Here is a 20950-nt window from a genome sequence, read left to right as displayed (position 1 = left end):
CTTTATGTGTTTTCAGAATTTCCCAGTACACGAGCAAATGTTGACAGGATCATCTCCCAGTAACTTCTTGAGTCAGGAGAAGATGGGACCAAGCCCCTGTGCTGTCAAACTGGTGCCAGGGATCAGCAGCCTGCTGCTGTTTGTCAGCTTTATCGTGGCAGGACAGGATGTTGTTTAAAGCAGATTTAGAAATCATTTCTGTGAATAAGGTTAAAGGAAAACCCATCTTGATAAAGATGAAAGAAAATGGCTTTTACTGAGAATCTCAGAGGGGTTTTTGCCAAGATAAGCAGCGCCTGGCTTGACTAAGGGAATTGCTGCTGAATATTTCATGAAGGATATTGCCTTTATTTGGCTTTGTTTAATGGACATGTTGGCTTTAATTTAGTTAAATATTTTGATTCTAACCTGGTGTAATCTATTGAATCCATAGGGCAATTTAAGTCTGGTAAGCATTTGCCCTTTATTTTTATTACACATAAAAAACAAATACACAGAACATTTCTACAGCTAAGACTGAAAACAGGAAGAAAAGCTTGTCTTGATAGCTGAAAAATGCTGCAAAATGGGAATTTAATGTGTAGATGCTCGTGAGAAATGTTGCTATAACATAAAACAACTATCCTGAGGAATGTGAGCCAGAAAAGAAACAGAGAGAGCTCTGCCTGGGAGCTGTAGGAGGATGCTCAGGAGTGAAAGTACAAACTTGATACAAAGCACAGCACTTGTACATCACTACAGAACCTCTCCAGTTGTACAAAAAAAAGCAGAAACCACCTGAATGGAGGATTAGGATGTCTTTGAAAACAGTTCTTTCTTTTTTTATTTTCTTCCTCTTCTCCTGAAAAACCATCTCAAAACTAAATTTTCCCTTTATTTGCCTGCAGAAATAATTGCTCCCACAAACCTGAACCTGACCCACATCACTGCCAGCCCCACACAACACAGGTGTTTTAGGATGGGCAATTCCTGCCTTTCCATAGGTATCAGCAAGGAAAACATAAAATACAACAAGCCTGCTGGGATGGGTTTGACAAGGCTGCCCTCTGCTGAGAACAGCCCTGAGAGGAACAGGCAAAAAAAAAACAAACCAAAGAAGCAAGAGCAACAAAATATTTGACCTGGGAGTTCCAGAATCCAGGGCAGAGCTGGGGATTCAGGTGTTCTAACTGGACATTGCATCTCAGATATTTGCACAGCAGCCTCTTGAGTCAGGTTTGGTGTTTTGTTTTGTTGTGGTTTCAGCATCCCAACAAAGCGCAGACAACATTTTAACAGAGTTTCAGAGCCAATATTGAAATGGCAAGTGTGATTCCCTGCATTTTGCAATGTTTAATGTTTATTCCTAATGAGTGCAATCACAGAGGAGAAAGCCCAGCCACTCCACCGGAGTCAGCATCAAAATATTTCACAAGACACTGCTCAGCTAAACAAAAGGGCTCCAAACTTGTAGGATGTCCAAACAACCACCTAAAACATTAAAAAAACAGAATCCCAAGGATATCAGCAGCTGTCCTTTCCAGGGAGACAGACAGGCCACATGTGGGTGTCCTCCTCTCATGCACAGCATGGCATTTTGCCCAGAAACCTGAGATCCTCATCCAAAACAGGTGCCACAGCCTGCAGCCAAACCCAGCCAAGCTGCCCTGACACTTGACACTGACTTTTCTCACCAAGCTCCTCCAAAACTCCTGTGCAGCAAAACTGGACCCTACAGTAGGCTCAGACTGCTCCTGGAGGTGGTATGGAAATATGTCCAGCTTGTTGCATTGCTGAAGCAATCCAGGGCTGCATTCAGAGCTCCCTGCTGCAAAAAGTGGGATGGAGAGATTTCATAGAATTCACAGGTTTTGACTGGAAGAGAACTTAAAGAGCATCTTGTTTCAGCCCCCTGCCACGGGCAGGAACACTTTCCACTACTCCAGGTTGTTCCAAATCCCATCCATCCTGGCCTTGCACGCTGCCAGCTTCTCTGGGCACCTTTATGCCTGGTGGGCGAGTGCTGAGGGAGGGTCTCTGCCTTCCCTGTACCAAATACTGACAAAATCCTGGCCTCAGTTGTCCCTGTGGTCAGCACCCTCTGGAGCAGCTGGGCTGCAGAACACTGGCAACTGCCTGGGGATTATTCTAGGGCTGGGACCTGCCTCATGCAACACCTGAAATAAGAAGAGGGTTGTGTCACAGCTGGTGTTGCCGTGTGCTCCAGTGGGTGTTTGAGGGCACAAGCCCAGATGGAGCAATTTGGGATCCAAACCTGGTGCAATCAGTGCCTGCAGGGATGTGAGGGACTGTGGCAGGAGCTTCTTCTCAAGCTCCTCTCCAGGGAAACTCACTCATCCCTCTGTTTCAGAGTCCAAAGACACAAATATTTAACTGTTTCCAGGAGTGAGCCCTGACAGGTCACGTAGAACAAACGTTTCAGCACACATCAAGATTGTCTTGACAATATTTCTGGTTTCATTCTACACGAAACCTCGGCGTGGCCTTGGGAGGGACCATCCCTACCCTCAGAACTTCTGGGAGGGATTCAGCCCAGGAAAGCCCCGGGTAGAGGGGGTGCACTGAAGGCTATGGAAGCCCTGGTGCCCTAAACTTCAGCTTGTGTGTTATAAGAAGACGAGTTTTGATTAACCTCAACCCCGAATTTAACCAAGAACCATTGATTATTAATCCAGTCCACTTAACTATTAATTCTATCGGTCTAATGTGAAATCACGGGGTTTAATTATTTATTCTCAAGGTTCTGCGGAGCTGCTGGGGGGTGTCCGTGACATGAGAGGGCGGATTAAGCACGGACCATCCCTCCACGCACCGCTCCTCACCCCCGCACAGCCCGGTCTGAGGGCGGCGCCGTGCCCGCCCCTCAGCGTCGGGGCAGGGGCGGGACTAAGCGGAGCGACAGGCGCCGCAGCCAATGAAAGCACGGCTGGCGCTCCATCGAACCAATGAGAAGCCGGAACGCCTCAGCGGCGGGAGCACCCGATATGAGCGACAGGCATTCTAGCCAATAAAAATGCGGCATCGCTCCGGGGGACCAATGGGTGAGCCCGGAGTGTTCTAGAAGGGGCGGGCGGGAGGCGGGGCCGCGCTGCCCCGCCCGGCGCGGCGCAGAGCGGAGCGCAGTCATGGCGGTGAAGGCGCTCAACCCCAAGGCCGAGGTGGCCCGTGCCCAGGCCGCGCTGGCCGTCAACATCAGCGCGGCCCGCGGGCTGCAGGACGTGCTGAGAACCAACCTGGGGCCCAAGGGCACCATGAAGATGTGAGGGAGCACCCGCGCCTCTCGCCGCGGGTGGGGTTGGGGGGAGCGCGGCTGAGGGGAGGCGTGAGGGGAAGCGGCGGAGGGCCTGGATGTGGGGAGGGGAACAAAGGCGGAGGCGGGCGGGGTGAGTGGCGGAGGGATGGGGAGGGAGTGGGGCGGCCCGCGCGTGTTTCGGGGCCGGGGGGGATGGATGAATGGATGGGGAAGGAGCCGGGCGGGCCCGCGGCCTCACACGTGTGTTGGGGCCGGGGCGCTGCTCACCCGGCCCGTGCCGCCCGCAGGCTCGTGTCGGGGTCCGGAGACATCAAACTGACCAAAGATGGCAACGTGCTGCTGCAGGAAATGGTGAGCTGGGGCCGGTCCTCGCACGGGGATTTAGGGAGGGACGAGCGCCTTTTGGGTAATGGAGAATCGCGTCCCCCGCTCCCCCACCCACCCTTATCTATTGAAAGCAAAATGTCCCTTGGGAGAAGAGTAAAGAAGTAAGTGCAGGTTAAGGTAATACTGTATTTTTAACAAAAATAATGTTAAAAATAAAAACGGTACCATAAGAATGAATAAAATAACCAGCCAAAGGAGTAGCAAACCAATTAAGGTAAACCATTAGAACATCACCTTCAATTCTTTCTTAGCTGATATCAGATTTTTGTTTGCTGTACCACTGCAGTGAAACTTAACTGCTCAGCTTCTTATTTTTGTCTAGCAAATCCAACACCCCACAGCCTCCTTGATAGCAAAAGTAGCAACAGCACAAGATGACATCACTGGAGATGGCACCACCTCGAATGTCCTCATCATTGGAGAGCTCCTAAAGCAGGCAGATCTTTATATTTCTGAGGTATGTATGAAGTGTTTCATTTGTAGGTGGGCAAGTTAAAACCTTCGCTGAGACCCCTCAGTGTTTTGTATTTTTTAAAATGTTTAATGGGAGTGGAACATAAATACATTGTTCTGCTTAAACTGAGAAGTTGTAAAAAGGGGGAAAAGCTAGAAGAGAGGACTTAAAACTTGTTCAGAATCAAGCTGACTTATTGTGGATACTGTAGCCTTTAAGGTTTTGTGTGATACCTGCTGTTACTTTGTTTTTCATGAGTCAAAACACTTCCAGTGTTAAAAAGGAGCTCCTCCCTGAGGGCAGGTAAACATGGATATTGCACAGCGAACACCCAAGTGTGCTTTGTAGTTCCCTTGGTTTCAGTTCTGTGCTAAATTAATCTGTACTTTTCCTCTGCATTGGAAGGATTTGCATTCCTTTTATATGTATTCAGAAGGACAGAACACCTGGCTTGTGTAGCATACTCCCTGTGTTTTGCTATTCCATGGAATGTTGAAAACACTGGTTCTGTTTGTGGAAAAAGGACCATTTTGTCTTCCATTGTCCAATGATTTCTCTTCCCTTGCCTTAGGGTTTGCACCCTAGAATAGTAGCAGAAGGATTTGAGATTGCCAAGGAAAAAGCACTTGAGGTTTTGGAGCAGGTCAAAGTGTCCAAGGAGATGGACAGGGAGACCCTCATCGATGTTGCCAGGACATCCCTCCGGACTAAAGTCCATGCTGAGCTTGCTGACATCCTGACAGAGGTGAGTGTCCCTGTCCCCTGTGCCTCTTTGTGTGAAGAGATCCTGCTTATGAATGTGCTGGGATGATAATTTGAAGTGTGAAAGATGTGAGCTTGCACTTTGCAAGATTGATGTTTTCTTCCCCTGTGTTGCAGGCTGTGGTAGATTCTGTCCTGACAGTCAGAAAACCAGGTGAGCCCATTGACCTGTACATGGTGGAAATCATGGAGATGAAGCACAAATCAGAAACAGACACAACGTAAGTCAGGAGCATCCTTGAGCTTCAGTTTAATGGGGCCCTGAGGGGTTTTGGTTTCTCTTTGCGGTGTCCTAAAGCTCCCACTGGAAAAGTTGAAATACAGATTTCAGCCAAAAATATCTTGCCAGAAGTTTCTCAGTCACTGGACTTGATTCCTTGATAAATTTATCAAATAGTAAAGAACAACGCTGGCTTAATGATGTTGGATAAATACTCTTATTTCTTAGTGTCTGTGGCTTGATGATGCTTTAGGTTAGCATCTGTTAAATACAAAGCAGCATTTGATAAATGGAAACGGATTGGATATTCCATAGGATTTCTGTTTCCCTCAGTGCATGGATGAATTCTGCACTAGCTTTCCTTAGTAGCTGATGCAGTCAGACACCATGCCAGAGCAAATTCCTTTTTTCCACTGTGCCTGGTGTGCTTTTTTATGGGAAGGGGCATGCCCTTGGAAGGGGAACACATCATCCATGTTCACTGCCAGCACGAGTGCCCCGGCAGTTTGGGTCGGACCAGTTCCATTCTCTCCATGAAATCCTGGATTTGTGTCCATTGACAGCCAGAGTGGTTTTTAATCCTGCAGGCTGATCAGGGGGCTGGTTCTGGATCATGGAGCTCGCCACCCTGACATGAAGAAAAGAGTGGAAGATGCTTTTGTTCTTACCTGCAATGTGTCTCTGGAGTATGAGAAAACGTGAGTACACAGCAAATGCTCGTGTCCCAAGGACTTTTATTTAAAGTGTGCTTAAATACCAACCAAGGCTGTGAAGGTGAAAGGTGATGTCCCTTCTGCAGCCTCTTGGGAAAGGTGGTGCATGAAAAAATCTCTGAGAGGCAGAGCTTCACTTCATTTTGTTTTTATTTTGTTGTGTAATCACAGAAAGGTTGCAAGTCCTTCCTTTTTGGGCATAATTTGATATCCTAGAGCAAACACATTAATACACTTCAGAGTTTTCTCAGCTTCAAGTGTCTGCCTTATTTTTTGAAACGGAAAAACTTTCTCTGAACTAGAAAGCAGGAACAGCAGTGTGGGTTGGGAGGACTGGTTTGGTTTGGGTTGATTTCTTTAGGATTGGGTTGAATTCTTTAGAATGTTACTGAAAGGCCCATTCTTTATGCTCAAGTTTATTTCTACTGCAGAGAGGAAGTTTTCTCACCCCTTTTCTGTGGGTCTTTCTCCCCTTCAGAGAGGTGAGCTCTGGATTCTTCTACAAAAGTGCTGAGGAGAGGGAGAAGTTGGTGAAAGCAGAAAGGAAGTTCATTGAAGACAGAGTCAAAAAAATCATAGAATTGAAAAAAAAAGTCTGTGGCGACTCAGACAAAGGATTTGTTGTGATCAACCAGAAGGTGAGATGAAGAGCATAACTAAAGATTATTTGAAGTGCTCACTTCCTTATGTGACTCACCTGGTACAGAATTAGCTAAATTTAGGCTGATATTTCTGAATACAATGTACAGTTCCTACCTGAGATTTTTGAGCCTTGAAGAAGAATTTATTAGTGTCAGAGTGAAAGAAGGTGTTTTCAGCTTTGTCCTTGTGCTGATGATCACTTCCTGTTTTCAGGGAATTGACCCGTTTTCCTTGGATGCCCTTGCCAAAGAAGGAATAGTTGCTTTGAGGAGAGCTAAAAGGAGGAACATGGAAAGGTCAGTTTTGGGGAGAGGAGAGGGTACAATAACCTGCTCTTCCAAACTGAGACACTGAGTCTGACTTAAATCCATCTTTAAAGACTAAAATTCCACTTCAACAGAGGAGCCTTAATTCTACAAGTTAGTTTTTTTAAGAGCTTTTCCATGAACAAAACCAAACTGTTCCAAGCCTAGGCTCTGCATGCTGAAATATTGCACCTATCATCAGTGACTTTGTGTTTTATTGAACACAAAGCTGAGCTGTGCCTGTTCCCTGTCAGACTGACCCTGGCCTGTGGTGGCACTGCCATGAATTCTGTGGAGGATCTCACTCCTGACTGCCTGGGACACGCAGGGCTTATCTATGAGTACACCCTGGTGAGTGTTTGAAGAGTAAAGCTGGAGTATTGAAATAAAATACTTAAAATCCACTTGCATGTGAACATCTGGATGTTTGCTCCTGTCAGAGACCGAGAAAATTGAAATAAAGTTCTGCTGCTTCTCATCACTTCTTGAAGTGCTGTCAGTGCAGAACCAAGCCTGAAAGCATCCAGTTTATTAATTTGTGTACACACTGCTGAAGCAAGAGTCTGACAGGCAAACATGACCCCGTTTTCCATAGGGAGAGGAGAAGTACACCTTCATTGAGAAGTGTGAGAACCCCCGCTCGGTGACCCTGCTCATCAGGGGCCCCAACAAGCACACGCTCACCCAGATCAAGGATGCAGTGAGGGACGGGCTGCGGGCTGTGAAAAATGCCATTGAGGATGGTGAGTCCTCCCTGTTAATCCACAGGACCTGTGGAAACTCATCTCAAAGCTGGGAATTCTGTATCCGCTCCCTTGCTTCCTGCTCCAGTCCAAGCCTGAGCTCAGTGTGAGGTGATTTATAGTTCTGTGGTTGATACCCGTGTTAAGTACTCACCTGTTCAGGTGCAGGATATGGAGGGAAGAGATTAAACTGCACTAAAAATGAGCTGTTTAAACTGGAACAGGTGTTTTTCCCTTGCAGGATGTGTGGTGCCAGGAGCAGGGGCACTGGAGGTGGCAGTAGCCAATGCTCTTGTGAAACACAAACCCAACGTGAAAGGAAGAGCCCAGCTTGGAGTTCAGGCTTTTGCTGATGCTCTGCTCATCATTCCTAAGGTAAAAGGAGTTCCTGGGTGATAAAGTGGCTTTAAAGCACACACAGACTCACTGCTTTTTCTGCTGGAGGGCTCTGTAATCAGCAAAATGAAGGCAGTCCCTCTGTTCTGTGCCAGGTGCTTGCTCAGAACTCTGGATACGACCCCCAGGAGACGCTGGTGAAGGTCCAGACAGAGCACATGGAGTCGGGGCAGCTCACTGGGGTTGATCTCAACACTGGTAAGGACTCCTCAGCCACAGGGTGATGCTCCAGTAGGAACCTGGCTCAGCTCTGAAGAACAGAGTGCTCTGAATGCAGGAGGTTTTACCTTTATTGATAAAAAGCTACACCGAAGCCTTGGCAATGAGGCTGCTGTAGTTGAGTGTGTTCTGGTATGAGGTTTTTAGAGGATAAAGCACAGGGCTGGATGCAGTGAGGTGTATCAGATGTCAGCCAGCAGAAAGTCTCTGTGTGAACTGGTTGTTTAAAGGCTGCCTCACTTCTGTTGCAGGGGAGCCAATGGTGGCTGCAGCAGCTGGAATCTGGGATAATTACAATGTCAAAAAGCAGCTGCTTCATTCATGGTAAGGCTGGCAGTATTTAACTTCTAAAATGACTCTGTGTGTGTTTAAGTGATGTAGAACTGGAGATCCCATGTACAGGAACGTGTCTTGAAACACAAAAATGAAGCTCTTTGGCAATTGTAACAATATTTCTTTGCTGTTTCCCTCTTTCCAGCACGGTGATTGCCAGTAACATTCTCCTGGTGGATGAAATCATGAGAGCTGGGATGTCCTCCCTGAAGGGCTGAGCTGGAGCTGCTCCCTGTGGAAATTCTCCAAGGAATCCACCCCAGGGCCCTGTCCTTGGCTGTGGTGGGTGTCCCAGCACCAGAAGTCACTCTGCTGTGAGGGGCAGCCCCTTTGGTAACAGGGCCACCCAAAATCTCAGCAACTTAATCGAAGCTTTGGCTCTAAAAAGGAGTTACTTATTTTTTATTTCACTGAACTGTGTGGCTGCAGTTGCTTTCCATTTTTTGCCCAATAAACTGTTCTGTTCTGTGCTTTGGCTGTCTGTTTTTCACCCTTCAAACCCTCCGGAACATTCTGCAGTGGGGGGCTGCATTCCTGAGTCCTTCTTAGGGTAATTTTGTGAAATTACTGCTTAAGAGATACTCTGGGAACAGGGTGGGATCAGGCTTGGAATTTGTTCAGTAAATAAAAAATAAAAAAAAAAGTTGGATTAAGGCAATCACTTAAATAGTTTTGTACTTGCTTGTGAATTGAGTTCAGTGCAGAATGGTTTGAAGGGGGGTGAAGGAGCTGTCTTAGGGGGTGGATTTTTAACAAAAACTCCCGCAAACGCCAATAAAAAACCCGTTGTGGGGAAAGCACGGTGCCAGGCAGCTCTAACCCGTGTGCAGCCGGGCAGTGACAGAAATCCTTTCCCTGCAGCGCGGCTGCCCCGGAAGCGCTTCCCGAGCCCGCAGCAGCTCCGGGTCGGGCCCGCGGCTCCGGGATGGGAAGGGCGGCGGGGCTGGTGCTGCTGTGCTGCGGGCTGCTGGGGGCTCAGCGCGGTGAGAGCCCCCGGGATCAATTCCCCCTGCTGGTCCCGCAGCCAGGGATCGCTCCCTTCCCGAAAATGCGATTTGGAATGCTTTGAGCCGTACAGACACCAGGCGCTGTCACCCCTTGCAGCGCACGCAGGGACATCCCGTCAGTAGCTGCGCCTCGCTGATGTTTAAAAATGAAACTTGTACTGAATTTCTCCCTTTGCAGCGCTCGGAGAGGATGGGAGCATGGTGCAACTGCCCGGAGGTAGCTTCCAGATGGGATCCAGCTCCCCGCAGAGGAGCGGCGAGGATGGGCCCGTCAGGGAGGTGACAGTGAAGCCGTTTGCTCTCGACAAACACCCGGTGACAAACAGGGACTTCAGGTGAGCCCGCCGAGCCTCAGGCGGCTGTGGGCAGGGGACAGGGGCAGCTGTGGTGCCAGCCGTTCTGGGGCTGCTTCCTGAAAGCCAATGCTTGGATGCTCACTGGAAAAAAAATGCGTGTGACAATAGTAAATCATTCCCACAGGTGCAATCTGAACCATGTTGGCAGTGTAGTTTGCAAACATATTTTATTTCATTTTTTTGTCCTTTTCCCCCTCCTTCTTTCCTCTTTTTTTCTTCTCTTTCTAATCTTCTTTTCCTCCTTCTCCTTTTTTTCTCCTCCTCTTCTCCCGTTCCTCCTCCTCCTCCTCTCTTCTTCCTCTCTTTTTCACACTCAGAATCACCAGGTTGGAAGACATCTTCAAGATCATTGTGTCCAACCCATGCTCTAACACCTCCACTAAACCATGGCACTGACTGCCACATCCAGCCTTTTTTTAAACACATCCAGAGATGGTGACTTCTCCTTTCCCTTTCCTCTCCCTATTCTTCCCCTCTCTTTTTCCACTTTTCTTCCTCTCTTCTTCTCGCCTTCCACCAACAGCAGCCACAGGTTTTATTGGCTTTTAAAGGATTTTCTTCTCTCTGCAATTATGGAAGCCTGAGAGTGCAAGCTGAGTTTACCTAACAGGTAATATAAAAAGTATCAAATCCGTGCAAAGATGCACACTGGACTGTTTTATCTGTTAAACCTAAATCAAACCATCTGGAGTTGGGGGGTGGTCTGTAAGTTTTGTACCTTTTGCCTTGCTCTGAACTCGTTGCACAAGCAGATTTGTAAGGCAGAGCTCAAAGAACTCTTACCCAGAGCATATTGTATTTATACCAGGGAGTTTGTTAGAGAAAAGAAATACAAAACAGAAGCAGAAGCATTTGGCTGGAGCTTTGTCTTTGAGGATTTCGTACCTGAAGAGCTGAAAAAAAAAGTCACCCAAAAACTGGAGGTAAATCTGAATCCTATGATAAGTTTGGTGTTGCTTTTCCACTGAGGAGCAGCTGCCTCTTTGCAGAGCCTGGATGTTCTCAGAGGTTTTTCTTTAGTCTGGGGTTGTTTTGCTTTTGAACCTCAGCAGGATTGAGCTGGGATTGATTCATGTGCTCCTTTGTTTCCATGCTCTGTGAGCTGTCAGTCTGGACTCCTGGGAGCTGGAAGTAAAATGTGTTTCAAAGTACTTCAGTAATCCAACTTTAAAATAGAAAAACTGAACAGCATGAGGCTCTTGATCTATTTTCACTTTTAAAAGCAGATGCCTCTGCTCTGTGGGAAAGCAGCATCCAAATGTCTGTGATAACCCAGCTCAAACTGCAGCATTTCCCAGACTAACACACCCTGCTGTGGGATGGTGTCACCAGTCCAGGTGTCACCAGTTCACCTTTAATCTGGTGTCATTTCTTTCCCCAGTCAGCCCCGTGGTGGCTGCCCATTGAGAAGGCATTTTGGAGACAGGTGAGTAAAATCCTGGTGTGGTAAAACCCTGGTGTGGTAAAATCCTCCCCATGCTGGGAGCTCGTGTGTTGTGTGTGTGTGCTGAACCTTATTGACCAAAAATAGGTGAAAAAACGTTTCCCATCCTTTCATCTCTTCCACCCTTATTCCCTTTGTAATGAAAATTGTATAAAATTAATCCAAATCTGCTTCAATCCCTCCCAGCCCTCAGGCCCTGGCTCCAGCATAAAGGACAGGCTGGATTACCCAGTGCTGCACGTGAGCTGGAACGATGCTCAGGCCTTCTGTGCCTGGAAAGGGAAGCGGCTCCCGTTGGAGGAGGAGTGGGAATTCGCTGCCAGGGGAGGACTGGAGCGTACGTAGCACAAACTCTGAGCTTTCCCAAACCAGGCATGGCGTGGTGTTAGTTCCACCCCAGTTAACCTCCCTCCAGGGATATTTTCAGATGTTAATCTGGCGGGGTTTGAACCACCTCTTTTGGCCTGAGAGTGTAATAATAATTAATAGAGTAATTTAATAAAACCTCAGTATCTCAAGCTGAGCAGAAAAGGACAATCCTAAAAGCCTGGTTGGAGTGACCCAGGCTAACAAGTGTCTTTTCCTCCCTGGCAGAAAGGATGTATCCCTGGGGAAACAAATTCCAGCCAAACCGTACAAACCTGTGGCAGGTAAGATCCTAAAAATCATCCCATCCATGCTGGGCTCTCCTCAGGGTGGGGCCTCACTCAGCCACTGAGTGAAGGTGTCCTGAGAAACACTGTGGGTACTGAAATGGAGCTCCTGGGGGTTGTAAAAGCACCCCCAGAGTGTTTTTGTCAGGCTCAGCCCATCTTCCCTGGGAAACCAGGATTTTATTGCTTCTAAAAATTCCTGCATAGATTTGTTTGAAGAGGGAACTTGGGACAACTTCAGGTGGTTGATCTCTCTTGACCAGCATAAATTCACACCAGAGAGTTATTTGCCTACTTGAAGTGTGGCACAGCCCCATGGAGAGCAGGATTTGGGGTTGTTTTTGGGTGGGATCTTTGCTGGGAGTGATCTCTGTTCCCCCAGGGTGACTTCCCTCGGGGGGACACGGCTGAGGACGGCTACCACGGCGTCTCCCCGGTGACAGCCTTCCCTGCCCAGAACAGCTACGGTACAGAGCACCCTCAGCCTGCTTTGGGGATGGCATCTGCTTCCTAAACTAATGTTAATTATCAAATCCTGGAGCTGGGCAGGGTTTCAGATGTGTGGGATCTGTAGAGTAAGTGAGCCCAGGAAAAGCATCGATGGTTGGTGCTGGAGTTGGCTGAGGTGCACCTGCTGAACTTTAGGCACCAAACCACCTCCTTTCAATTAAAATTGGGATATTTTGCCACTCAGTGGGATGTAACAAAAATTCCAAGGACATTGTCTGGCTGCTATGTCCTCATGCACATGGGAAATGATGACACATTGAAGTTTGAAATGCAGTGAGGAATTTGAATGATGCTTTGAATGTTGTGCCCCTTTCCGTACACCAAATTCGCAGCTCTTGCACATCTGCTCTCTTAATTCTGTCACAAAACCCTCTCAGGGCTCTATGACCTACTGGGAAACACCTGGGAATGGACAGCATCGGAATTCCTGGCTCCAGGAAGGGCATCCAGGGCTCAGAACATGCAGGTGCTGAGAGGGGCCTCATGGATTGACACTGCAGATGGTTCTGCAAACCATAGAGCTCGTGTCACCACCAGGTAGGTCTGGCTAAAGCCCAGGTGCTGCTGCACAAGGATTTTCTCTGGGTTGGTTTTATTTCAAAAGATGTTTTTTCGTTCTTACACAATTTTTTTGAGAAGCAGTTGGCAGAGCACACTACAAATATGGCTAAAAACACCCCTGCTATAAATCCATTCCTAAACACTTCTCAAATCATGTGTTTTCCATCAGGTATTAATAATTAAATGCTTTTCTCTAAGTTATTCAGGGGAAGTGGAAGGTTCTGGGCTGTTCTAGCAGGTCACATTAGGGTTGTAAGCAACACATTAGGGTTGTGAGTGTTGTAACATGTTAGGGATTAGGATTAACTAGGATGGATCTCTAATTTTTGGGTGTTTTTTTCCCTGTGAGGATGGGGAACACACCAGACTCTGCCTCTGACAACCTCAGCTTCCGCTGCGCTGCCGACATCCCGCCCGTCCCAACCTGGAAAAGTCGGAGCAAACCCGAGCTCTGAGGGCTCACTGGGAACACCTGAGGCGTTTTCTCCTGTGGAGATCAACAGTAACCCCCAGCTGTCACTTCCATTAAACCCCAGTTGTTTTTAAAATTAAAAATAATTTCAACCTTTTCAGGGCTGGGATGTCTGGGTGGGAGCAGTGATTGGGATGGCACGAAGGCGGGTTTGTCTTTAATGTCCTTTTGGTGTGGGAGATCCTGCAGCTCTCCTGTTGCTGTCCATGTAAAGCAGAGGGTAAAGCATGGGGGGCCAGAGCTGCTCTGACCTCCAGCCCCACAGAGGGGACACCCACAGCCCCCTGTGACCAACAGTGTGGGGCTGTCAGGGGGGAGGTGATGGGGGCACATCCTTGGAAAGGGCAGTCATAATCAGTCCCCACTCCCTTGGGAAGTCCCAGCTTTGGGGCAGTGCTGAGCCTTCCCAGAAGTAAAACAAGGCATTTGAGTAGTGACAAAATGATGTGTGTGACAGATGATACAAACCAGTGCTCCAGCTCTCCCAGGAGTTACAACCAGCACAAACTCTCTGTGAATGAACTCTGCACCAAACCTGGTGCCACAAGGGTGGGCAAGAACACTGTTCAGGGATCTCTAATCCACCTCTGACTGTCCCAAAAAGCCACTGCAGGTGCCTGAGGGCTGAGCCTTTCCCATGGAGAGCTGCAGCTGGTTCTGGCTCTGTTAAAAGGTGGCTTCTCCAAACCTCTTCTTCCAGTGGGACACACCCCAAGAGCAAATTATTTGCTGGGTTTTTATTTGCACCAGTCCTGAGCCCAGCGAAAGAAAACTTAAAAACCCCAGAAATCACCATTTTGTTTTCCAAGATTTTACTCGCCTACTGTGAGCCAAACCAGGAGCTGGGGCAGGGATCAGAACAGCCCCTCCTCGGCTGCCAGGGTGAGCAGGATGGCCTTGCAGGTGTTCTCAAAGAGGGCAGCTCTGTTCTGGGCCTCCCCTTTCTTCACCCAGTGGCGGTAGGTGCGGAAGGCACAGGCGTCGATGAGCTTGCGGACGGGCTTGAGGGCGTAGGGGTCCCTGACCACCAGCTCCCTGGTCACTGACTTCGCCAGCCGGTACTGGTAGTAAATCCTCACCGAGGCCAGGACGGTCAGGCAGATCACCTGTGGCACAGGAAACATTCAGGGCAATTCCCACAACAGCCTGGAATTCAGGAGGATTCTCCCACAACAGCCTGGCATTCAAGGGAATTCCCACAATGGAGCGGTCCCAGTGCACGTGGGGGAGTCAGGAGGGAGCTCAGTGCCTGGCACAGTTTAGTTCCTGTGAGGTGGCAAGGGCAGGGGTTCATGCCAGGGAATCACAGAATCACAGCATGGTTTGAGTTAAACGGGAACTTAAAGCCTATTTTACTCCACCCCCTGTCATGGGCAGGGACACCTTACACTATCCCAGGTTGCTACAAACCCTGTTCGACCTGGTCTTGGACACCTCCAGGGATGGTGCAGCCACAGCTTCTCTGGGAAACCTCTGCCAGGGCCTGACCACCCTCACAGCCAAGAATTTCTTCCCACTATCCCATCTAACCCTGCCCTCTGGCAGTGGGAAGTCATTCCCCTTTGCCCTGTCACTCCATCCTTTGTCCAAAGCCCCTCTCCAGCTCTCTTGGAGCCTCTTAGGCAATGGAAGAGGCTCTAAAGTCTCCTTGGAGCCTTCTCCAGGCTGAACTCTCCAGCTCTTTCAATGTTTTTGGAGGTGAGAGGCAGTTTCTCCCTTCTCCCTTAACTCCCTGCGGTGAGGGAGCGCCTGGTCTGCACCCAGACTGCCAAATCCTCCCAAAACCCAGCCCCACCAACCTTACCCAGCCCCCAGTAACCCATCCCACTGCTGGCTCCTGCAGCTCCCAGCCTCATTCCCACCTTGAATTTGCGGAAGGGGCTGAAGTGCCGGACCTCCTCCACGTCGTACTGCTGGAAGAAGGGGTGTGCCAGCGCCTCGCCCGCCGTGTATCGCTGCCGCGGGTCCACCACCAGGAACCGCGAGATCTGCACAGGGCACCCGCTCAATCTGGGCTATCCCAGGGCTCTGCAACACCCCCTCCCACTCCAAGTTTTCCCAGCCCAAGCACCTACCAGGTCCTTGACGGTGTCGGAGCGGTCGTCCCACTCCGGGGAGCCGAACTGGTAATCGCCGTTCATGATCATGCGCAGCATCAGCATCTGCTTGCGGTGCCAGAAGGGCGGCGAGCCGGCCAGCAGGGTGTACATGATCACCCCGGTGCTCCACCTGTGGGCACCCCACACGGAGCCTCCAGCACCCTGTGCCACCCCTGGGCACCCAGCTGGCCCTGCACCCCAGGGCTGGCCACACCTGCCTTTGCCTCCCTGGAAAACCAGCAGGGAAATGCCCTGTGTGTGTCTGGGGAGGGGGGCTCCGAGCTGAGCTGGTGGGGAGCTGGTCCCTGGATGCTGCAGGAGGATGCTTTGAGATGGAGTATTTGATCCTTGCAGAGTTTTTAGGGAAGGGAGTGGGGCTTTGGTGATGCCAGCCGGGCTGGATACCCTCAGGCAAAGCTCAGGCAGTGCAGTGCCAGGTGTCCTGGCTCAAACTGGAAAGGGGATGAAATGCCCCGGTGTGTGTCACAACTCTGACCACTGCAGCCTGAAGCCACCAGAGGTGGTGGCAAAGTCCCTGCAGAGCTCGTGGGCTGCCCTGAGCTGGCTGCTCTCTCAGGGGCTGCACAAGGTGTGTTTAAAACCCCCATGTCCTGGAGCTCAGCCTACACTGACTTTTATGAGCAGAAAGTGTTGCTTTCCCTCACACAATGGGGCAAAGCGGGGAGATGGGCTTGTCTCCAGGCTGCTTCTCCCCCTGCTCTGTGCAGAGCCCCCTGGACACCCAGAGAGCCCCTCACAACCACCAATACTGGCTTTTGGTGCATCGTTTCATTCTTTCCAAACACTCAAACAGGTCCCCATCGGCACAATTCTGGCTGTGCCTCAAACCACCCCTGTGTGTGATTAGGGAACAGCTTCTCACTCACATATCCACCTCCTTCCCGTAGCCTTGGTGCTCATCATCCATGGAGCACTGCAGGATCTCGGGGGCCAGGTAGCCAGGAGTGCCACAGATCTCTGTGGGGACAGTGACACAGGGCAGTGCCATTCCCACCTGCCCCAGGCAGCCCGTGGTGGGATCTTTGCAGGGATGGCGCTCACAGAGATGAACTGCAACCTGTGTGCATCTCACTGGTGACTTTTTTTGTGAATTACTGTGGCTAAAAAGTGAGCAAAGAAAATTTTATGGATGGTTGTGGGAGGGGATGCCTGTTGTTGGGTATGTGGGTCTTGGCATGTAGGAGCTGAGGGAAATAATGCTGGGTAATAAATGGATGAGGTAATGGGGATCAGCTGGAGGAAAAAAAGAAGTGGAATGGATTAGGATAGATTTCCTAAAGAGCAGCAATGTTTTCATGGCAAGGAGAGAGGTGTAGAGGTTGTGTGCAGGCAGAACCTGTGCGTGAGGACTCCAAAAGCAGCCAAACAGCACCAATTTGCACCCCCAGGTGAGACTGGTGATAAGGAGAGAGTGGGGCTGGAAAATCTCACCAGCCCAGCATCCCCCCAACCTCGCCAGCCCCCTACCTTTGAGCTTCTCATTCTCATTCAGCTGGCAGGAGAAACCAAAATCAGTCAGCTTGATGTTCATGTCATCATCCAGCAGGATGTTCTCCGGCTTCAGGTCCCGGTGGACAATGTTGATGGAGTGCAGGTACTGGATCACTTCCAGCAGCGCTCGCATGATCTTCCTGGGGATGGGGACAGCTCATTCCCGATCCCAAATATCCACTGGCACCACAACCCCGGGGACAGGGACAGTGCACAAGGACACAGCCCAGGGTGCCGTGCAGCCTGCAAGGTCACACACTCTGCACTTTCAAGGTGATTTTCACCCCTCTGCACCTGCCCTTACCTGGTTTCCTTCTCGCTCAAGGTGACTTTCTCAGTGAGGTAGTCAAAGAGCTCCCCTCTCTTCATCCTGCACAAGGGAGGGGAAACAGAGTCAGGCAGAGGCTGAGCTGCAACAGAAAACCAGCCCTGAGCTCCTGGGGAGGATCAATCAGGGGTCTGTACCCCTTAATAGCCTAAAATAACTTTCATAAAAAGGGGTAAAAATGCCTTTATATATTTCAGTAAAATATCAGGCAGGAGGAGAAGAAACTGTGCCCAGAGAGGGCAGCTTTTGGATAGAAACACAGAATTGTTAAGGCTGGAAAAGATCTTTAAGATCACCGAGTCCAACCACCAAAAGATGGGGCAGGGATGGGGCTCTCCCAGTGCCATCCCACTCCTCTGACATCCACTGCACTGCCCTGGCATTGGGAATTGTGGCTTTGCAGACACCCTGGTCCCACTGAGCATATAAATAACCCTTGGGGATGCATGACAGCTCCCACCAAAGGTTACAGGGAAACCCGAGCAGTGCTGAGCCGCTGACAGAGGGGAAACAGTACTGGCAGCAGAGCTGCAATGAGCTTGCAATAATTGGGGCTTGATTCTACCTTAAGGGCTGCTTGTCCCCTCCACTTTGCCATTTTTGGGCCACAAAAAGCTGGGACCAATCTGCAGAGAGGGAGTGGGCCCAGGGTGCTGAGCCAGCTGGTACTTACAGGTCAAACACCAAGAAGAAGAAGGTGCTGGATTCATAGCTGTCCTTCAGCTGGACTGCAATAAAGCACAACGGCTGTGAGCACAGTGTTCCTGTCCATCAATGAACTCAAAATCTGATTAAGCTCCTAACTGAGTTAATGAGGAGCTGATCTTCACAAGGGTTGTGGTTGGGAGACAACATGGGGGGCACTGATGGGGTGTTTGTGTGGAGGGAGAGCAAACAATGCTCTGAGCAGGTGCCCGGCATCATCCAGGGATTTCACCCCAAAAACTCTTCCTGGGGACACTCTGACGAACAAACAGGGCAGAAATTCCCCTTGACTGGATGCTCAAGGCCTGACTTACTGACGTTGGGGTGGCCCGAGACCTTGCGGAGGATGTCAATCTCCTTCGTGGTGGCTTCCCGCAGCTCCTGCACCTCCTTGGGGGAGATGTTCCCCGCCGTGATGTCGATGATCTTCACGGCGTATTCCTGCCTCGTGGTTTTGTGGATGCACCGCCGGACCACGCTGCTCACCCCCCTGCCAGGGACAACAGGGAGAAAAGGGGGGTTCCATCCCTGCCTGCCCAGCCACCGGCACCTGGGCTGGCTGGGATTTTCATGCACCAGTGGGTCTCGCTCTGTCACCCTGTCTCGGTGGGACAGAAGGTTTTGAGCTGATGGAAAGTGCTGTTCCATGCTATTTTTAGCCCCATGCTGCTGTGGGCCCTGTTTGTATCAGATTCCCAGGGAACACTGTTCCTATCTGGCACTGGAGGACGTGCAACCAAAACAAGTCGCTTGCCAAAAATAAAGCTTTACCTGCCCAAAACCTCCTTTGGCTCATATTTTTCATAAAACTCCTTGGATGAGTTCCAGTCTGGTAGATCTTCTTCCTTGGTCATCTCTGGCTCCTGTCAGGCAGCACTCTGGGCTTGTCTGAGGGCAGAAAGGGGCTGCAAGGAAAAAAGAGTGAGGATGGGCACTCACTTCCCCCAAAGCTGTGATCATCAATTCCTTCTGGAAATAAAAACATTGAGGAGGAAAGAAGAGAAGGAAGATCCTGGACCAACCAAAGGGGGTATTTTGCTGCTTGGAAAAGCCAAGCTTTGCCTTTGGGATGCTGTGGAGATCCCTCTGGGAACAGGAGAAACCTCACTGGATTCCCTCATAGACTGGCTGTCCCCAAGGGCAGAACCAGCCAACACTTTGGGAAATGCTGCAGCATCCCAAAATCTCATCCCTTCCCTGTGCCCAGCTCACACCAGCAGCCTCCAGAAACACCACCCCACACCAACACCACCCCACAGGGAACCTGGAATCTGCCCCCATTGTTTTTCTCTTCCTTATTATTAAGATTAAAATGTCATCTTTGGCTGAGAATAAGGAGGGAAAACAGTGTCTAAAAGGAATAAAAAAGGGACTGAGGAGGAAAAAGAGGTGGTGAGGGTCAGTGAAGCAGCGAGAGGGGCCGGGTGGGTCAGGGTGCAGGTGGGGACAGTGGGACTGGGGACAGTGGAAGCTGAGCCAGCGTGAGGACAGCAGCTGAAAGAGCTCCCTCAGCCACTCCTGTGCGGCTGCCAGCAGCCTCCCCAACTCCTGAAAGGCTCTTGTCCCATTTCTTTTTCCTGTTTCAGGCTTGGAGGGGTTTTTAGTCAGCTTGTTTCTGTGCCCATACACGGAGTGCAAGCAGTTAGGATGGAAAGCAGTTCTTACAATCCTGAGCAGCAAAACTGTCCCTTTGGGATGACAGTTTGTTGCTGGGGAGGGGACAGAGATCCCCAGTTCTGTGAGCTTTCCTTTGCTCTCTTCTCAATAACTCTGCCAAGGCACTGGCAGCTCTAAGTACATTTAAATCTCATTAGCGACGTGTATCTGTCCTGACCTGGTTTTAAGGACCAAAGTGGTGTTTTGGGTGTCTGGCTGCTGCTGCCAGGGATGTCTAACATGGGCTGGAGCATTTCTAAACAGCCATGAAATTAACTTAAAAAATCTTAGTTGGAAATACTGTGAGTAACGCCAAACCAAGCTGAAATCACAGAAGACAGGCAGGACCAGGAATTAGGGAAAATAAAATCTCTCTAAGCTGGGGGGGTAACCAAAAACTGATTATTTTTGAAAATCCAGGTCATGGGGGTTGGTGTGGGGAAGGGCTGGAGGCTGGGGAGCACTGCCTGGAATCTGTGCACTGCCTTCTCCTGGGCGGGAAGAACCCGGGAGTTTGTTTAAAATACATATAAAATTATATAAGCAGCCGGTGCAGGTCTCTTACGGGATACCCTGGGTTCATCAGCAGAGTGCAAGGGGGGTCGTGAGGGGATTTTCTGTCCGCAGGAACCCTGAGGGTGAGGCGCTGGGCATCGCCCCCCGCCCACAGCTGCCAAACGGGGGGATCGGGGGGATCTCCGAGGAGGACAAAGATATTCAAATATCCACTGGGATAAACCCGCAAAGCTCAAGAAAAAGCAAGCTGTTAGGCCGGTAGGGAACGCGGCCCCTCTCCCTCAGCCCCGGGGTGCTCCTGCTCCCGACCCGGAGACAAAGAACGCTGAGCACGGGAGTTTTCCGGGGCAGGACCCCCCCTCACACACCCTCCCCTCAGCGCCGCCGGCTCCTCACCTCGCTGGGGCAGCGCCGGGCCGGGCCCGGGCCTGCAGCCGCCGGGGGCCGCCGGGAGCCGCCGGGGGCCGCCGGGAGCCGCCGGGAGCCGCCGGGAGCCGCCGGGAGCCGCCGGGAGCCGCCGGGAGCCGCCGGGAGCCGCCGGGAGCCGAGCGCTCAGGGCCGGCCGCCGCCGCCCGGCCCCGCAGAAAGCGCAGCGCGAGTTGGCAGCGGCGGGCGCCGGGCGGGCATGGCCGGGCAAGGGGCAAGGGGGGGCCGGGGGCCGCCCCGGAGCTGCGGCACTTCCCCGGTTTAACCCTTCTGCCGCC

The 20950-nt window shown here is 50.5% G+C and overlaps 3 protein-coding genes and 2 non-coding genes across 5 annotated transcripts; 4 read left to right on the top strand and 1 right to left on the bottom strand.

Annotated features, from left to right (window-relative positions):
- The first annotated feature begins 3085 nt into the window (after positions 1-3085).
- LOC102105015 (T-complex protein 1 subunit zeta) lies at positions 3086-8897 on the top strand. Its single transcript, XM_005525821.2, has 14 exons — positions 3086-3259; positions 3541-3604; positions 3963-4097; positions 4666-4839; positions 4974-5077; positions 5664-5774; positions 6268-6427; positions 6645-6727; positions 6991-7087; positions 7332-7479; positions 7721-7854; positions 7971-8073; positions 8346-8418; positions 8573-8897. Exons 1-14 carry the CDS (start codon positions 3126-3128, stop codon positions 8643-8645), a joined length of 1593 nt encoding a protein of 530 aa, XP_005525878.2. The 5' UTR covers positions 3086-3125; the 3' UTR covers positions 8646-8897.
- On the top strand, positions 4411-4542 carry LOC148182638 (small nucleolar RNA SNORA22). The gene has a single exon (XR_015774468.1). It is a non-coding gene; the product is annotated as a small nucleolar RNA SNORA22 (small nucleolar RNA).
- On the top strand, positions 5411-5547 carry LOC148182637 (small nucleolar RNA SNORA15). Its single transcript, XR_015774469.1, has one exon. It is a non-coding gene; the product is annotated as a small nucleolar RNA SNORA15 (small nucleolar RNA).
- A 427-nt stretch (positions 8898-9324) lies between the features above and the next one.
- Positions 9325-13527, top strand: SUMF2 (sulfatase modifying factor 2). Its single transcript, XM_005525820.3, has 9 exons — positions 9325-9410; positions 9613-9769; positions 10599-10713; positions 11172-11216; positions 11421-11571; positions 11829-11884; positions 12270-12354; positions 12775-12934; positions 13308-13527. Exons 1-9 carry the CDS (start codon positions 9353-9355, stop codon positions 13411-13413), a joined length of 933 nt encoding a protein of 310 aa, XP_005525877.2. The 5' UTR covers positions 9325-9352; the 3' UTR covers positions 13414-13527.
- A 698-nt stretch (positions 13528-14225) lies between these two features.
- Positions 14226-20715, bottom strand: PHKG1 (phosphorylase kinase catalytic subunit gamma 1). Its single transcript, XM_005525818.3, has 10 exons — positions 20643-20715; positions 18846-18979; positions 18389-18564; positions 18043-18097; positions 17346-17411; positions 17018-17181; positions 16417-16507; positions 15506-15659; positions 15293-15418; positions 14226-14536 (listed from the first exon to the last, which is right to left on the bottom strand). Exons 2-10 carry the CDS (start codon positions 18926-18928, stop codon positions 14285-14287), a joined length of 1167 nt encoding a protein of 388 aa, XP_005525875.1. The 5' UTR covers positions 18929-18979; positions 20643-20715; the 3' UTR covers positions 14226-14284.
- Positions 20716-20950: the final 235 nt, after the last annotated feature.

This window comes from Pseudopodoces humilis, chromosome 23 (assembly GCF_049639895.1).
Source record: "Pseudopodoces humilis isolate 2021_Gansu_Grassland_sample_001 chromosome 23, ASM4963989v1, whole genome shotgun sequence".
NCBI classification, from domain to species: Eukaryota; Metazoa; Chordata; class Aves; order Passeriformes; family Paridae; genus Pseudopodoces; species Pseudopodoces humilis.
The sequence above is the reverse complement of the archived record's forward strand: the minus strand, read 5'-3'. Positions and strand labels throughout refer to the sequence as shown.

Excerpts from the sequence above, each read along its gene's own strand:
- LOC102105015 (XM_005525821.2), top strand. The coding sequence starts at position 3,126 with ATGGCGGTGAAGGCGCTCAACCCCAAGGCCGAGGTGGCCCGTGCCCAG. Across the intron at positions 4,098-4,665 it reads CAGATCTTTATATTTCTGAG|GGTTTGCACCCTAGAATAGT; the intron begins GTATGTATGAAG and ends CCCTTGCCTTAG. Across the intron at positions 5,078-5,663 it reads AAATCAGAAACAGACACAAC|GCTGATCAGGGGGCTGGTTC; the intron begins GTAAGTCAGGAG and ends TTAATCCTGCAG.
- SUMF2 (XM_005525820.3), top strand. The coding sequence starts at position 9,353 with ATGGGAAGGGCGGCGGGGCTGGTGCTGCTGTGCTGCGGGCTGCTGGGG. Across the intron at positions 9,770-10,598 it reads GTGACAAACAGGGACTTCAG|GGAGTTTGTTAGAGAAAAGA; the intron begins GTGAGCCCGCCG and ends TATTTATACCAG. Across the intron at positions 11,885-12,269 it reads ACCGTACAAACCTGTGGCAG|GGTGACTTCCCTCGGGGGGA; the intron begins GTAAGATCCTAA and ends CTGTTCCCCCAG.
- PHKG1 (XM_005525818.3), bottom strand. The coding sequence starts at position 18,928 with ATGACCAAGGAAGAAGATCTACCAGACTGGAACTCATCCAAGGAGTTT. Across the intron at positions 18,565-18,845 it reads CCAAAGGAGGTTTTGGGCAG|GGGGGTGAGCAGCGTGGTCC; the intron begins GTAAAGCTTTAT and ends TGTCCCTGGCAG. Across the intron at positions 15,660-16,416 it reads TACGGGAAGGAGGTGGATAT|GTGGAGCACCGGGGTGATCA; the intron begins GTGAGTGAGAAG and ends GGGTGCCCACAG.